At 48.7% G+C, this 18504-nt stretch overlaps 1 protein-coding gene across 1 annotated transcript; it reads right to left on the bottom strand.

Annotated features, from left to right (window-relative positions):
- Positions 1–1521: 1521 nt before the first annotated feature.
- On the bottom strand, positions 1522–5313 carry LOC127292445 (putative B3 domain-containing protein Os04g0347400). The gene is made up of 6 exons (XM_051321838.2): positions 5194–5313; positions 4825–5104; positions 4452–4543; positions 3867–4353; positions 3567–3751; positions 1522–2107 (listed from the first exon to the last, which is right to left on the bottom strand). The coding sequence occupies exons 1-6, from the start codon at positions 5263–5265 to the stop codon at positions 1865–1867; spliced, it is 1359 nt and encodes a 452-aa protein (XP_051177798.1). The 5' UTR covers positions 5266–5313; the 3' UTR covers positions 1522–1864.
- Between the last annotated feature and the right edge of the window lie 13191 nt (positions 5314–18504).

Here is an 18504-nt window from a genome sequence, read left to right as displayed (position 1 = left end):
CAGCTGCCGGAAGCAGACCTCAGGATGCCAGACCTGGCCCGCCCAAGCCCAGATGGGGCCTAGACAGGCCCGGATCTGGGTCAGGGCCGCGCCGCCGCTGACCTCCCTGCCGCCCCGCCGCCAAGAGGCTGCGCCGTCGCCACCACGTCACCCGGCTCCACCGCCACCCGGGGGGAGCGCAGTCGCCGCCGAAACTCTTGCCCACCGAGATGCACCACCGCAAGAACCGGGGGACCCGCGTCGCCCGCCTTGCGCGCGGGTAAGAGCGTGTCCTCCACCGCCGGCACCGCACGAGACTTTGCCCGGTGGCCTGCGCAGACGGCAGCGAAGGGGAGGATAGAAGGGGACGGGACCTGGCGGCGCTAGGGTTGGGCGTTCAAAATCAAAGGGATCTTAATGATGTCATGCCTGCATATATTATTGTACTGAAGTGCATGCATGTAGGAGAGACAAGAAAATTAGTGTTTCCTACCGTAGGCAAGTACTAATATGTTGTGACTGGTGCGGTGGTGCCTATTGTTATCCTTCTTTGTGACAGTGGGCCGCACCCGTACACGGTGATAAGATATAAGCTCTCATTGATCATGCCATTAGTATTTGTTCCCGCATATTGAAACATGAGGCTTGCTCCAGTACAACCCCCTCCCCAAACTCAACAAAACCGAACCGGTATTATTTAAGCCCATATCCAAGCCCAAATCCAAAACTCAGTATTCCCACGTATAGGCATACAGTCGTCGCAAGACAGTCCGGCGGGCACCGCAAGACGGTCCGGCGCGAACACCACAAGACAGTCCGGCGCCGCAAGACAGTCCAAACGCAAGCACCGCAAGACAATCCGGTTAGTCTCGTTCCCAACGCGACGGACAGTCCGGCCGAATTGCACCAGACTGTCCGTGACGGACTATCCGGCAGTTCGTCGCACCGTCACGCCACCATCTAGACTGCACGCCGCCCCAACCATACCGGTACGGACCTAAGAGACATTGCCGAGACTCGTGTCGTCCAGCTTCGCCTCACAGTGCCTCGTGGCTGCCTATCACCACCTTGTTGCTCCTCCCGCCCGGCGGCCACGACCGCCACCGCACTGACGAATCGCCACCAATAATCCACGTACATACATAATTATATACATACGTTCGGCATACAATTTAGTTGGATCATACAGGTTTTGTATAGGGCTACGTATACCCGTTTAGTATTAAACGAATGGGTATCAAGCGATCTCAGCCGTCCTTGTATTTAAGTTTGCTTTGAGTTTAGGGGAGGGGGCTGTACCGGAGCAAACGCCTTGAAACATTACCATGTGAGCATAATCCTCCTTACCTAAAAAAAAAAAAATCTCCCAACTAGAGAGCCAATGTTCATTCTACAGGAGTTGCACGACAAACACTGCAAGGTTAAGTACAAAACCTAAGGAAAGAAAATGCAACAGTATACACCAACCACACAGATCACTGAGGCAGCATACTCCACGACCATCGCAACAAGAAGAAACCCAAGACATGCGCAAAGGAGTGCTATCAGCGAGGTAGAAGGGCACAAAGCATGACCACCGTCACCTGTTTAATTAGTGGCCATCACCCAAGGGAACTACCCCGAGCACTTGGCACGCTAACAAAAAATCTGAGATGAAAAGTACACAACTTGGAACAACAAAATGAACCATGATAGTCTTGGTAACTACGACAGGCAACTGTTTAAACGCATAAAAGTGCAGCCAACACATACAAAATATAGATCGACACAGCAAGAGTATCTACAACCAGTGCCGGAGAAGCTTTTGGTGCCAATATGAATTCTACTGGGCACAGTAGACACATACTGAACCTGGTTTACTACTGCACCTGGTTGAAGTCCCATCTTAGCAACGATCTATGTCAACATGCCAGAGCTTGCTTTTGAGGACTTTGAAGGTGCACACGTCACCTTCCTTGAGCCCGTTATCTCGGCAGAACATCTTCCAGCCACCTGAAAGTTTCCATTGGCATATTTTTTCGTAAACTAAACCATGGACTTCCCATGACCCCTTCTTCTCTGAGGACTTGAGCGTGATCTTGCATGTTTCCGTGAATCCGACCTTCTTACAGAAGCTCCCTGGCAAAGTCTGCAAACCGTTGCAATCAAATAGGTTATTTGTGTCACAGTTCAAGAGGTATGATGGCAAACTTCTGAACAATCTGATAAAACTCTGTCAAGTTAGGTTATTTGATATATGTTGGTTTGTTCCGTTATATATGTTCAAAACCCTAACTTGCTACTGGAGTATATTTTTCAATAAAGGGAATATATTAATATCAAAAGATATCAATTACACCCAGCCTCTGCAACAACGCAACACCATAGTGGCAGTACGGATGCACACAGCCAAAAAAGAGCAAAGAAAACTAAGAATAAAGTCTCGCTACAGCATTCCAGATCTAGCAACACCACTACAACCACTAACGTGAGTCCGTGACAACACCTGAAATACAGACTTTCCAAAAGCGACGCCTACAAGAAGGAAACGGTGCACCAGCGCCTTTATCGCCCGACCAAAGGTCTTATGTTTTCACCTTAAAGATAGTCCCACTCTCAAAACAATACCTCCAACAAGGCCATTGCCAGGCACAACCAGTTTAGGCCAGACCTTGGGTTTTCACCCTTAAAGTTAAAACTCTAAACTTCACCTGTGTTGCCGCCCCCACTTGCATACCACTGCTGCGGAGTCCGGAACGCGAAGCAAGTCCCTCGGCATCATGGAGACTCGAATCTCCATTAGCCAGTCCACCAATTCGGCATTCATGATATTCCTTCTTCTGACTTCACCATGGACCCAAAAATCACCTTATGTCAACACAGAATAGAGCTTCACGCCGCACCCACCGTAACCAAACGGTCGAAATAAAAATATGGGTGCGCGCGATCGAATACCACCCGATCCAGCAAACTCCAGGAAAAAGATGCATTGTTCCATTCGCCGGTGGAGCTTTCCGGAACCCATCTCTCCAGCCCAGATCAAGGCAAACTGACCTCCGGAAGATCATCATCTTCGCTTGCGAGAAACCCGAGGTCCGAGGACCACCACCAAAACAAAGAAAGACCAGCAGCCCCCACGTCACCAGTCCCTCCTGCCAGATCACCAGGGAAAAAGACGGCGGCGCGGATCATGCGTACCACCACTGCACCGCCGCCGGGGGCGAAGGCCACCACCGCTCCATCCACTCCTCCATGGCTACCGGCGAAGGGCATCAGGCCCCGGCCAAGCAGTCGTGCCGCCCGGCTTCCTCCACTGGTGCCACATCACCTCCCATGGAGCGCCGCCGTGGAAACCCTCTCCTCCCCCTCGCCGTTCGACGGAAGGGGCGCCGCCACCGCCACAGGGGCCAGCAGCAGCGGTGGTCTGTGGGGCGACGGCCTGAGGGGCGGCTACGCGGGAGAGGGGAGATCCTCCGCCGCCGCCCGGGAGGGGGGCGGGAGAGGAGGTAGGGTTTCGGGGCCTTTTTTAGATCAGATCGTCGATCAGGGTTTGATCTCCTAGAGTATATGAATTTTCTTGGAAATAATACATATATGATCGTGCTTACAATATTGTTTCGAAGCTTAGCGTTGAGCTGCTTCCTTATCCAAGGCTGTGACCCAGTCTCATATTCACAATCTGTTCTTTTGTTAAGAGGATTTCTGCAGCTTCTTGGAATTCTTGTTTCTTCACTTCGTTTCCTTTTCCTTCTGGAAATATGTGCTTCCTTTTGGCTCTGCGCTTCTTTAGATGCTAAGACAACAATAATAGTAATTCATTTAGCATATAAGTTAATTCACTATGAAGATATTCATACAGGTTTCACAAAAATGATATTCATAGGGCACTAAATAATTTGTTTACTCACAGTGCGCATTTTTCTGGGACGGATTTGCCTCTTCATTCTGTTCAGTGTTCTGGGACGAAAGAGTAATCATTTCTTCAGTCCGCCCAGTTTTCTGGGACGAATTTGCTTCTTCAGTCTGCCCAGTTTTCTGGGACGAATTTGTCTCTTCACTCTGCTCAGTTTGCTGGGACGAATTTGTCTCCTCACTGTTCCCAGTTTGCTCAAATCTGATGTCCTGTTTCTTCAAATTTCTCCGGCATCCGGTAAACCCGAACACTTCGATTGTAAAGATCATATTGCCTTGATACCTGATCAACAGAACTTCACCTTCTGTGACGCCTTGGGACTCCAGAAACTTTAACCAGACACCTGCAAAGAACACATTCGACCCATCCTTCTCCAGATCGATATGCCAAAACTCGCGGAAGGGGGTCACAAAAGTGACCATCCGCCTCTTGAGCTCCTCATCAGAAATGAATCCGTGTTTCAGAAATTCGGCGGGGATAGGCTGCAAACACAGATGAAACAACATGATGCAGTGAACATAGTAATCAGCATATGATGCATTTGACGACTTGATTCTGGCAGCAAGAAGAGTATGCAAACCATCTTTTGCATCCAATTATGCCAAAGCGGCCCGATGAACTGCGGCTTACGAGCACGGCCAGTTTTGATCTGGGCTTCCCCAAGGCCCGGAACTGAAAATCAACAATTGTCAGATGTATGAGCTATGAGCTGTCTGAGCTTAAGACTGGACACAAGCTCTAACTCAAACTTGCTCTGATTTTTGTCACCAAACAAACGGAGTTTGTAGCCCAGGATCAAAGCCTACCTAATTTGATTAATTGATCTACGAATTAGTTCTCTTAGAAGATTTTCAACTCATCCTAACCACTGTACATCTTTAATTTGTCTTACCCTGATACCTCCTAAATGCTACATCTAGACAGAATCGTAGAGAGACAGAGAGTAAGCACACCGGTTAGGGTTTGGCCGAACTCTTTGATGAAGTAGGTGGTGTCGAAGGCCTTGATTGTGAGCACGCCACGGCCTTCATGACGGAGCACCAAGAACCAGCCGACGCTGATGCCGTGGGCCTCCACGAACTCCGGCCACCGTCGACCCAGGAACGCGCCGTCGCTGTCCCGGCCGACCTCGACGCGCCAGACCGCCGTGCCAAACGGGCTGACGAGGAAGGCCGTCATCCCGGCGCCGCCGTCTCCGGAATCAAAGCACTCCGCGAGCTCGTCGGAGATGCGCTGCACAGCCACCAATATATTACGTCTCGGCGTGGGTAGAGTCTGGGATGCATGGACAGAGCACTAGAGCAGTGGCGTCGACTTCTTACCAGCTTCCCCGAGGAACCAGGCAGCACCATCTTCAGCTGCGTGGTCACGCTGCGCTCGCCATGTTTACCCATGGTCCTCGGGCACGACAGTGGCGTGGGGAACAACTCGACGGCTTTGAGCTTGTCTGTCCCTACTCTCCGGCCTCTATTTCAACTTCTAGGGAAGTGGGGAGTACTAGCAGAATTACTGCAATCCTTATTCGCATTTACTACTAGCAGAGTGCCGCACCGCCTCCCTAAGCCAATGGTGCATATATGCTTTTTCCGTCGTTCACCGCCTCCCCACGCCAATGATGCGTAGCTCTGTTTTGGTGTACTGGGGTACTTCTGAAAAAAAAAAATGATTTTAGTTGTTCTTCATGTAATATACTCCATCCGCCTCAAACTGTGTGCATTTTTTTGATGTTTTATTACTTCAAGAAGCAATTACATCCAGCCTCTGCATAATCAGGATGCACACAGCCGTTTGTTGTCTCAAGTGACCAAAGTTACATAAAACAAAAATAGGCGAAATACATATCGGAACGATGAATCATATGACGCCTAAGATGTAGGTGGAGCTACTATCCGTAGACTATGCTGCCACCCATGTGGGGAAAAAGTATCCCTCGCCGTATCCTCTAACCGTGTACAGACCTCCGTAAATAGGTCTCGGAGGGGAGGACTAGCTATAGGACTCAAACTGTGTGCATATAGGGTGGGGAGACGCCAAAATCGGCTGACCCCTCCTAGGCCGAAGAAGAAGAAGACTGCACCGGCCCCGATACTCAGGGAGGGCCATCGCAGGGTCAGGTTTTTCAGGTGTATGCTCAGTCTAGCCAGCAACAGGGGATGGTGCCACAGGGGCAGTTCTTGCAGATGCAGAGTCAGCCTCAAATATATCAGTCGACCTACCCTTAGCAGCCTCAGTTCCAGTCTCGGTCTCAGTTTCAGCAAATGTCTGCTCACTCTCAGTTTCAGCAGATGCCGGCTCAGCCGGGGTTGCCGCCACAGACCGATACTCTTGTGCAAATGACCGGGGTGGCTACGCCAGTGCAGTCTCAGGGCCAGACGACGACTGTAGTTGACAGTGTGGAGGTTTTAAAGGCTGGAGGGAAACCCAAGAAAGGTATCTGGTGTTGGAAGTGTTATGTTACTTCTCATGCGGCCAAGGACTCTAAGGTCAAGCATTATTGTTATAATTGTGACAAGCATGCTCACCTGACGATTCGATGCCTTGTGTTGAAGATGCCTAGACCGTCTGTGTTTGTTTGTGGTACTGGTCTTCTGGAGACTTATTTCACTACTTTTCCTGATTATGTGGTACATGATGACCTCACGTCGAGTCAGACTCATATTGCTCTCGTGGTGGTCTCGGGTGATGAGGTACCGGCGGAGGTGATAGCCAATCAGGTGGCCCGGCATTGCTCGGCTAGTCCCAATTGGAATTGGGAAGCAATGCCTCATGCGGATATGCAGTTTTTGGTTTTTGTACCTTCTTTTGAGGGCTTGGACAGATTGGACAGGATTCAGTTCGGTGTGCCTTCTTATATGGTGCATCCATGACAGTGTCAGCTTTGCAGACGGCGGAGGTGCCACATACACATGAGTTAGAGAAGGTCTGGTTACACGTTGAGGGGGTTCCTCATTCTCGTCGCCACTTTCTTGGTTTGTGGGTGTTGGCTCTCTTCTTGGCAAGACAGTTGATGTTGATCTCATAAGCCTTAGGCGCATGGCTCTTATTCGTATTCAGGTGGCAATGGTCAATCCAAAGGTGTTGGGAAATCCTACGGATGATGCTCTTCCAAGTGATGTTGCTGATGCGGTTGTTAAGTTCAAGTCGTATGCGTTTCGTTTCCGCGGGGAGCCCGCCGACTTTGTACCGGAGCCGGATTTTGTCACGCAGATTTGGGTTAAAAAGGATGATTCTGATGATGCGAGCGATGGCTCTGGAGAAGGAGGCGATGATGCTATGGATACTTCTGAGTCCACAGCTGCTGCCCCTTCTGCTGTTGCCCCTCCTGTTGGCGATGCTTGTGCTACTCAGTCAGGAGGGAATGGGACGCCCGCTTCAGGTGTTGCGAATAAGGTGGTTACTCACTTCGCGGTGACCCCTTTAAAACCGAACCTGCAGAGGCCACGTGCCATTGAGATTCTGGCAAAGCTTGGAATTACCAGTCCGTCGCTGGAAGCGACAGTTCAGTCGGGTGCTGGTCCGAGTGTCTCTATGGAGGATCTGCGCTTGGCTTTGGCGGAGGCGAGTTCGGCTTCACCGCCGCTAGACCGTCCATGTTCGGACAGACCGGCGAGGGGCAGAGTGATCACTCTCTGTCACGTTACTCCGACGGCTGCTAGGCGGGCATCATCCGCATCGTCTCCAGCTATCTCGCCTTCACAGGTGGCTCATTGAGGGGACTCTTCGTCACCCATGTCCCCGCGAGAGTTATCGGGTAGTGAAGGTGGGAGCGTTCTTCCTCGGCACCGCCGGCCACACCGTCGGATCCATGGGGAGGGTCTACCTCGACACCGTCCTCCCCTAGGAGTGCGGCAAGCCAGGGCATGGCCGTCGCTGCGTCTTCATGGGACGGGAGGTACACCTCGCCGCCGGTGCACCACCCGTCCACTGCTGATGGCCGGTCCGGCCTACTGGACGAGGTTGCCACGCAGCCGGCCCATTCTGGCACCCGGGGGCGGTGGAGTTGATCGGGAGGGGAAGCGCTCCCTCGCCATGTGGTGCGGCGCCCACCTCCGCTGCTGCGGGTGGTGCCAAGGAGACGTCACCTTCGAACGGTGGGGGGGAGGGTCTTCGTCAACTTTTCCCACCCCCACAGTCGTCCGCGAGTAGGGTGCACGCCAGGAGGTGCCGGTGCAGGTCACCCGCTAGGGGCATGCGAGCCGTAGGGAGGGGCCGGAAATCCGCCTATGCCATCTCGGGGAGCACCCGCCATGGTGTCGGCCCCGGTGGTGGAGCATCCACGGACGAAGACTCATTGGCGAAGGCTATGAGGCGCAAGGCGACAGCGAACCTCGACTTTGCTGGTACGTCCCAAAGTTCTAAGTCTTTTTTAGCATTCCCAACACCACTTATTCCTGCTAATTTAAATAATGTGGGTCTTTCGTTGGGGAATTCAGTTAGTACTATTTCTATTCGGCTTCAGCTCTGAGATAGATGGAGTTAGACAGATTAAAAGTCACTCATGCGTCTCAAGCTGGATATTTATTTATCTGACAATGATGATGAGGATGTGTACGCCGTCTCAGACGGTCAGCTTCTCTCGCATCTAGTTTGAGAGGTATCGGAGGTTGGTTTTGATGACGATGTGTTGGGTCCATGTTTTGAACTGCAAGCAACGGAACGTAACTCCAGAACTTCCTCCATTAAGCGTAAGGCTTGGCAAAATAAAAAGGCTAAAGTGAATAAATCTCCTATAATTTATAGGGATTTCTATTTTCGTGCCCTCGGGTCCTTGGTTGTACTCAGTTTTCCCTAGCTCCTTAGTTTTTCCTCAGTTTTCCCCAAGCCCTTGTCTAAAACCCGCAGAAGGATCTCTGACGGGAGGATTCCCATTTGTTGACCGTTCCGTGCTGACATGTGGGGCCGCGTTGCGTGGGGCTGGTAGAAAGGGACCGCGTGGGACAGGACGAGACCGTGATTGGTCATACGAGCGGAGCCTTGTGGGTCCGGGATGTGGGCACGAGTGGTTTCTGTCTCTTTCGCCCAAATTAGCAGTTTTCAATGCACCTTTTTCCTCTCTCTCTCGCTCGATCTCATTCATTCTTGATTGCCCAAATTGGTAGCAAATCTAGAGCAACTTCTCCTTGTGTTTTTTAACGCCATTCATTTCTTTATGAGTTCATTTTTACCCAATCAGGTAGGAAATCTAGGGGAAAAATCCAGAGAAAACATAGGATAAGCTGCATACAGCAGCCAATATAGCATAGATATATTCATGACAGATCCAACAATACTACCGATAGATCCAACATATGCTACATTTTACATGAATTTAAGCTGCTCTACAGAAAGAGCAGTCACATACAGAGAGTGCAGTAGGCACGTTCAACGCCTCCAGGTAGCGCTTGTGACTCGCTTGGAGGCTGCGCAGGTGAATCCCAAGTGCTTTGTGTTTGGCCATGAACGCATGCACGTTCACGGTCGTTCCAACTCTAGTGCCGCATCTGCCAATGGATTCAGCATGGTTCACCAGGCAGTTGAAGTCGGTGGCGCGGGGCTTCCTGTTGCAGAAGGGGCACTTGTAAATTCCTCGAGCAAAGTGGCCATCGTAATGGCCGGACTGCAGCCTCCTGAGGACGTGACGAGTCTTGGTGTGGAAGGACTCGTCGTCGATGTCGACGTCGCTGCTCTGCACCTGTCACGTAGCACCAAAGATCGTGCAAAAAACACGGAGTCAATTGTAACGATGATGGAACAGAGAGTGAACAAAAGATCATGCATGATAATATGGGCACGAAAAAAATAGGTAGCATCAGTTACATTGGACACACTTATATCCAGGATTTAAGTCACTGAACCAAAGATCATGCACAACAAATTTGTACACACCAATTGTTCACTGACCAAACGCTGAATCAATTTGTGCCCAAATATTCATCATCATCGGCACAAATTAACCTAATAACGCAAGATCTAACACAAAAGGATTGAACTAGGAACAGATGAACCCTAATAACACTAGATCTAACACAAAATGATTGAAATGGGATAAGAACAAGGAAACAAAGGGTTACCTCCGTCTCGTCGTCGACGATGCTGGTGTCATAGGGGTTCTCCGGCATGACGTACGACACTGGATCGTACGGGTCCCAAGCGACGGGGGCCTAGACGGGGGCGGCGGCCGATGCTCCGGTGGCTGATGCGCCGGCGGCTACGTTGGAAGCAGCGACGGGGGCCTAGACAGGGGCAGCGGCAGATGCACCGGCGGGTCATGCACCGGCGGCTACGTTGAAAGCAGCGAATGGGGCTTGGATGGGGGCGGCGGCCGATGCGCCGGCGGCTGATGCGCCGACAGCTACGTTGGAAGCAGCGATGGGGGCCTGGACGGAGGTGGCGGCCGATGCGCCGGCGGCTACGTCGGAAGCGCCGACAATGGGCATCTCATTCTTCTCCATCGTCGGCGGTTTTCTTCGGGGTTTTTTCTTCGGTTGTGGAGAATATGATGGGACAGGAGAGGCGGTGTTGCGCGAGGGAGTGAGAGTGATAGTGATAATGCGAGGAGGCGAACAGGGAGAGGCATCTATAAAGGCGAGGGGTCCTAAATGCGAACCGCGTTCTACGCGTCCACTATTGCACGTCTGCACGTCTTCGACTTCTACACCGCGACACGCGTCCACGATTGCACGTCTTCAACTTCTGCACCGCAACACGCGTCCTCGAGTCTAACCCTAGAAATTTAGATATGCTCAGGTATACTCTCGAGTCTTATACTAGCATTTTTTCTGTGCTCAGTTTTCCCCTTAAGTGTTAATACTGGCTAGTGCAATATACTTAGTTTTACCCTCAAGTGGCTGGTCAACAGAGAGTCAACAAATGGGATTAAGCTAGTTAAATGAGTCATTTAATGTGCAAAAAATACCAAAAAAGATAAAACCATAGTGACACTTACTCATGGAGTCTTCTTACGCGACCTGCCACGTTGGGAACCATAACAATCATAGATAAATCAAGTTTTACCATAAATTGCCACTTCTCAAATCACCTAGTAGCTATAAAAGTGCATGACTTTCCACAATAAGCCCTTCCAATACAGCTTTCTCCAAAACATACTTTGTCTGAATGAGGCCACAATTTTCACACTCATGTATATTTGTATTGCAAATAGTTTGAGGTAGGCCAAGATGGGTTTCATTGTACAGAACACACATTTTCCGTTTTTTAAAACTCATATTTGAATCCCTTAGTCTGTTTACTACTCACGTGCCCTTGGTTTCTTGATACTACTCAGTTTTGCCCTCTCCCTTCACAAATTCTCATAGACGCCTAACCTTGCCCTGATTGGTCTAGCCCTTGTCACGCGGATCATGCCCGCCGACCGTTGAATGTATGATCTAACGGGAAGGATAACCCCTGTCTCTGATCGGGGCTACCACCCTCTCTCTCTCTGTCGGCGGCTAGCTTCCACCCTCTATGTATGCTAAATACCTAGTTGAGAGTGAATTTGGTGTTCAGAGGGGTACGTGAGCACGGTCCAAGCATCGTTGGATCAGCTTTGAGATTCATTTTTTGTCTCACGGAGGCTACACGGCGTGAATAGCTTTCCTGCCTAAAAAGCCGGCCCGTCCTCGTGGTCCTCTAATCATGACCACTCTGTGACCACTCCGAACAGCTCCTCCGCTAGAGGAGATGGAGAAAAGGCGCCGGCCAGTTCCTCTGCCGCCACTCCGACGAGCTCCTCCGCGTAGTCACGATGCTCCCTCCGCTCCGCTCCGATAGCGGCTCCCTCCATCACCTCCGATGCCCCTCTCACAATCATCCTGCTCTTTCCCCTGCACTATGCGCGGAGATCTTCGTCACGGGCCCGGGACGGATGAGATGGCCCCGTGCGGCCACAGCCGCGGGCGACCAATAGCGTTGAGCCGCCGAGGACGAGGAGGTCGCCCCCCAGCTGCCGAAGAGGGCGAGCTCTCCGCTCCGCTTCCGATCGCGGAGGAGATCGTCGCCGTGCTGCTTGTGTAGAGGCGAGCTCTCCACGCCGCCAATGACAACCCAGAGTTCGCCGATTCGCTTCCGATGAGGTGGAGGTCGATGCGCCGCCGTTAGATGAAGGGGAGGTCACCGGGGCCACTTCATAAGAGGGGAGCTCGCCGCTCTCCTTCCGAAGAGGTCGCGCAGCTTCCGTCGCCAGCGTCGCGGCGCCTCCACCGGCGAGTTGGAGATGGGAATCGAGGAGCAGCGCGGATGTACGGGTGGTTCTATCTCATGGGAGAGATTAATTTTCCTTTTTCTATTTCTCTTTCATGGTTCTGATCAAATAAACCACGCGGGCTCCACGTCCATCGCACGTCAGCGCGTAAGGAGTCCGTAGGCTGTTTAGGGCATGAGCAATGGAGGCAGCTGTCCAACTAGGATTGGATAAAACTTTTGACATATGCATGCCATGTTATGGTCCCATTAATACATCTTTCTCTCAAAAGCTGATTTGATTTTTCTCTTTCTCTCTCACATTTTCACTCAGTTTTCACTTTATGGCTGAAGAGGCTACCTCCTGATGAAGAGGCTACCTTCTCATCCGAACCTACTTTAGACCACCCGAACCTAACAAAAGTTATGAGGCAGTACCTCTAGGGCAGTGCATTGGGCATGCCCTTAGTTCACAGGTGTAGCATTATTGATTTCCTCCGCTGTGTCAAGTGGCAGCACTATTTTTGCAAGATTCTGTGGAATAAAAGATAGTAGTAGCTATGTGGGTAGGAAAGGGGATAAGAAGTGAATCACTTAATTAAGGTCATACGCTCCCATTCACACCTCGTCACAGATTTACAGGCTAACGGCAGAATAAACGGTGTTAGACACGTGTCGCATAGCAAGCGCGTGCTCACCTACCTGTGAACACTAGCGTTCATCCGATACCTAGTTTGCCATCGGATTCAGCAAGTTTGGTTTCCTGTATTATTTTTCACGCGCTAAAAATTATAAACTCTTTTAGGCATTACTTTTCACGAAAAAAAATGATAAACCATCACCGATTTATTGTAGCCATTACTTTTCACGCAAAAGCTAGATTTCGGCGAATGCATTATTTGTCACCCCTCTAACAATTATCAACTCTCTTTAGCATTCCTTTTCCTTTAGGGAATATAGTTTGGGATATAGTTTTGGTAATTTGAAGCGTCCCAAAATTGGTATAATTTTGGTAGAAACATGAGACATACATATTTGGCATATTTGGGGGATTTCAGTGAATGGATTATTTATCACCCCTCTAACAATTATCAACTTTCTTTAGCATTCCTTTTCTTTTAGGGAATATAGTTTGGGATATAGTTTTGGTTATTTGAAACGTCCCAAAAGTGGTATAGTTTTGGTATAAACATGAGGCATTTATATTTGAGGGATTTCGGTGAATGGATTATTTATCACCCCTCTAACAATTATCAACTATTTTTAGCATTCATTTTCTTTTAGGAAATATAGTTTGGGATATTGTTTTGGTAATTTGAAACAGCCCAAAAGTGGTATAATTTTGGTATAAACATGAGGCATACATATTTGAGGGATTTCAGTGAATGGATTATTTGTCACCCCTCTAACAATTATCAACTTTCTTTAGCATTCCTTTTCTTTTAGGGAATATAGTTTGAGATATAGTTTTGGTTATTTGAAACGTCCCAAAAGTGGTATCATTTTGGTATAAACATGAGACATACATATTTGTGGGATTCCGGAGAATGCATTATTTTTCACCCCTCTAACAATTATCAACTATCTTTAGCCTTCATATATTCCCTAACACTTATTTTTTTTGGTAATTTCGTCGAATGCACACAATAACTTTGAAAACAACTACAAGTACATGTAACTCAATAATGGATTTGTAACAAGGGATCCCTTGTAACAACTTCTAGTGCCTGATGAGCAATGATAAGAATCTGATAGCAATTATACAACAAAAAAACAACCAGCCATCAGATTAGTTTGCTTCTTCAACTCAATCAATTGCCTTAACTGCTTGTTCATTTTCTCCAGTTCTCCCTTCTTCCACCAGTTCTGCATTGGGAGCATTAGGAATAATCGGAACAGCTCCTCTCTCTGCCGCATTCTCTACAGCAAGTCCCCCCTCCCAAATTGCGCTCCCCAACAGCGCCAATTTATTCCTGCAATTGAAGCCTCTGACCGTACACATCGATCCACTCGAAATGCCTGCATTTTTTCAGGATCTAAAAACAACAACGTGAACCCTAAATCCCAAATTCGAGGGGATAATAAGAAAATCGAGAGAAAACAGAGCAATTGGAGAGAGATATAACCTTACCCCCTCTCTATATGGCAAGCTCTCGCATGCAAGGAACTCACGTCCACTATTGCCGTTGTTGTCCCTCTTACAGATCGACCGCTTCAGAGGGTCCTGGCGTGGGCAGTCAGGGCATCTTGTCAAAGGCACGGGTCCATACTGCGGCCATGAAGAACGGGAGGTCGAAAACAAACTAGACATCACCCGCTGATGGCGTGTAACTCACACGTTCGTTGGGAACCCCAAGAGGAAGGTATGATGCGCACAGCAGCAAGTTTTCCCTCAGAAAGAAACCAAGGTTTATCGAACCAGGAGGAGCCAAGAAGCACGTTGAAGGTTGATGGCGGCGGGATGTAGTGCGGCGCAACACCAGGGATTCCGGCGCCAACGTGGAACCTGCACAACACAACCAAAGTACTTTGCCCCAACGAAACAGTGAGGTTGTCAATCTCACCGGCTTGCTGTAACAAAGGATTAACCGTATTGTGTGGAAGATGATTGTTTGCAGAAAACAGTAGAACAGTATTGCAGTAGATTGTATTTCAGTATAGAGAATTGGACCGGGGTCCACAGTTCACTAGAGGTGTCTCTCCCATAAGATAAACAGCATGTTGGGTGAACAAATTACAGTTGGGCAATTGACAAATAAAGAGGGCATGACCATGCACATACATATTATGATGAGTATAGTGAGATTTAATTGGGCATTACGACAAAGTACATAGACCGCCATCCAGCATGCATCTATGCCTAAAAAGTCCACCTTCAGGTTATCATCCGAACCCCCTCCAGTATTAAGTTGCTAACAACAGACAATTGCATTAAGTATTGCGCGTAATGTAATCAGTAACTACATCCTTGAACATAGCACCAATGTTTTATCCCTAGTGGCAACAGCACATCCACAACCTTAGAACTTTCTGTCACTGTCCCAGATATCAATGGAGGCATGAACCCACTATCGAGCATAAATACTCCCTCTTGGAGTTACAAGCATCTACTTGGCCAGAGCATCTACTAGTAACGGAGAGCATGCAAGATCATAAACAACACATAGACATAACTTTGATAATCAACATAACAAGTATTCTCTATTCATCGGATCCCAACAAACGCAACATATAGAATTACATATAGATGATCTTGATCATGTTAGGCAGCTCACAAGATCCAACAATTAAGCACAATGGGGAGAAGACAACCATCTAGCTACTGCTATGGACCCATAGTCCAGGGGTATGATGCGTGTGGTTGACACGTCCGTTGGGAACCCCAAGAGGAAGGTGTGATGCGCACAGCGGCAAGTTTCCCTCAGTAAGAAACCAAGGTTTAATCGAACCAGTAGGAGTCAAGAAGCACGTTGAAGGTTGATGGCGGCGGGATGTAGTGCGGCGCAACACCAGAGATTCCGGCGCCAACGTGGAACCTGCACAACACAACCAAAGTACTTTGCCCCAACGAAACAGTGAGGTTGTCAATCTCACCGGCTTGCTGTAACAAAGGATTAACCGTATTGTGTGGAAGATGATTGTTTGCAGAAAACAGTAGAACAAGTATTGCAGTAGATTGTATTTCAGTATAGAGAATTGGACCGGGGTCCACAGTTCACTAGAGGTGTCTCTCCCATAAGATAAACAGCATGTTGGGTGAACAAATTACAGTTGGGCAATTGACAAATAAAGAGGGCATGACCATGCACATACATATTATGATGAGTATAGTGAGATTTAATTGGGCATTACGACAAAGTACATAGACCGCCATCCAGCATGCATCTATGCCTAAAAAGTCCACCTTCAGGTTATCATCCAAACCCCCTCCAGTATTAAGTTGCTAACAATAGACAATTGCATTAAGTATTGCGCGTAATGTAACTAGTAACTACATCCTTGAACATAGCACTAATGTTTTATCCCTAGTGGCAACAGCACATCCACAACCTTAGAACTTTCTCATCCTTGTCCCAGATATCAATGGAGGCATGAACCCACTATCGAGCATAAATACTCCCTCTTGGAGTTACAAGCATCTACTTGGCCAGAGCATCTACTAGTAACGGAGAGCATGCAAGATCATAAACAACACATAGACATAACTTTGATAATCAACATAACAAGTATTCTCTATTCATCGGATCCCAACAAACGCAACATATAGAATTACAGATAGATGATCTTGATCATGTTAGGCAGCTCACAAGATCCGACAATGAAGCACAATGGGGAGAAGACAACCATCTAGCTACTGCTATGGACCCATAGTCCAGGGGTAGACTACTCACACATCACTCCGGAGGCGACCATGGCGGCGTAGAGTCCTCCGGGAGATGATTCCCCTCTCCGGCAGGGTGCCGGAGGCGATCTCCTGGATCCCCCGAGATGGGATCGGCGGCGGCGGCGTCTCTGGAAGGTTTTCCGTATCGTGGCTCTCGGTACCGGGGGTTTCGCAACGGAGGCTTTAAGTAGGCGGAAGGGCAGGTCAGGAGGCGGCACGACGGCCCCACACCACAGGGCCGTGCGGCCAAGGGGGGGCCGCGCCGCCCTAGGGTGTGGCCACCTCGTGGCCCCACTTCGTCTCCTCCTCGGACTTCTGGAAGCTTCGTGGCAAAATAGGACCCTGGGCGTTGATTTCGTCCAATTCCGAGAATATTTCGTTACTAGGATTTCTGAAACCAAAAACAGCAGAAAACAGCAACTGGCACTTCGGCATCTTGTTAATAGGTTAGTTCCAGAAAATGCACGAATATGACATAAAGTGTGCATAAAACATGTAGATAACATCAATAATGTGGCATGGAACATAAGAAATTATCGATACGTCGGAGACGTATCAGGGTAGACTACTCACACATCACTCCGGAGGCGACCATGGCGGCGTAGAGTCCTCCGGGAGATGAATCCCCTCTCCGGCAGGGTGCCGGAGGCGATCTCCTGGATCCCCCGAGATGGGATCGGCGGCGGCGGCGTCTCTGGAAGGTTTGCCGTCACGCGGCTCGCGGTACGGGTGGTTTCGCGACGGAGGCTTTAAGTAGGCGGAAGGGCAGGTCAGGAGGCGGCACGAGGGGCCCACACCACAGGGCCGCGTGGCCAAGGGGGGGGCCGCGCCGCCCTAGGGTGTGGCCACCTCGTGGCCCCACTTCGTCTCCTCTTCGGTCTTCTGGAAGCTTCGTGGCAAAATAGGACCCTGGGCGTTGATTTCGTCCAATTCCGAGAATATTTCCTTACTAGGATTTCTGAAACCAAAAACAGCAGAAAACAACAACTGGCACTTCGGCATCTTGTTAATAGGTTAGTTCCAGAAAATGCACGAATATGACATAAAGTGTGCATAAAACATGTAGATAACATCAATAATGTGGCATGGAACATAAGAAATTATCGATACGTCGGAGACGTATCAGCATCCCAAGCTTAGTTCTGCTCGTCCCGAGCAGGTAAAACGATAACACAGATAATTTCTGGAGTGACATGCCATCATAACCTTGATCATACTATTTGTAAAGCATATGTAGTGAATGCAGCGATCAAAACAATGTATATGACATGAGTAAACAAGTGAATCATAAAGCAAAGACTTTTCATGAATAGCACTTCAAGACAAGCATCAATAAGTCTTGCATAAGAGTTAACTCATAAAGCAATAATTCAAAGTAAAGGTATTGAAGCAACACAAAGGAAGATTAAGTTTCAGCGGTTGCTTTCAACTTATAACATGTATATCTCATGGATATTGTCAACATAGAGTAATATAATAAGTGCAATATGCAAGTATGTAGGAATCAATGCACAGTTCACACAAGTGTTTGCTTCTTGAGGTGGAGAGAAATAGGTGAACTGACTCAACAATGAAAGTAAAAGAATGGTCCTCCATAGAGGAAAAGCATCGATTGCTATATTTGTGCTAGAGCTTTGATTTTGAAAACATGAAACAATTTTGTCAACGGTAGTAATAAAGCATATGTATCATGTAAATTATATCTTACAAGTTGCAAGCCTCATGCATAGTATACTAATAGTGCCCGCACCTTGTCCTAATTAGCTTGGACTACCGGATCATCACAATGCACATGTTTTAACCAAGTGTCACAAAGGGGTACCTCTATGCCTTTGTACAAAGGTCTAAGGAGAAAGCTCGCATTGGATTTCTCGCTATTGATTATTCTCAACTTAGACATCCATACCGGGACAACATAGACAACAGATAATGGACTCCTCTTTTATGCATAAGCATGTAACAACAATTAATAATTTTCTCATATGAGATTGAGGATATATGTCCAAAACTGAAACTTCCACCATGGATCATGGCTTTAGTTAGCGGCCCAATGTTCTTCTCTAACAATATGCATGCTTAACCATAAGGT

The sequence above is a fragment of the Lolium perenne genome, chromosome 1 (assembly GCF_019359855.2).
Source record: "Lolium perenne isolate Kyuss_39 chromosome 1, Kyuss_2.0, whole genome shotgun sequence".
Classification (NCBI taxonomy): domain Eukaryota; kingdom Viridiplantae; phylum Streptophyta; class Magnoliopsida; order Poales; family Poaceae; genus Lolium; species Lolium perenne.
This window is presented reverse-complemented; position numbering and strand designations above follow the sequence as displayed.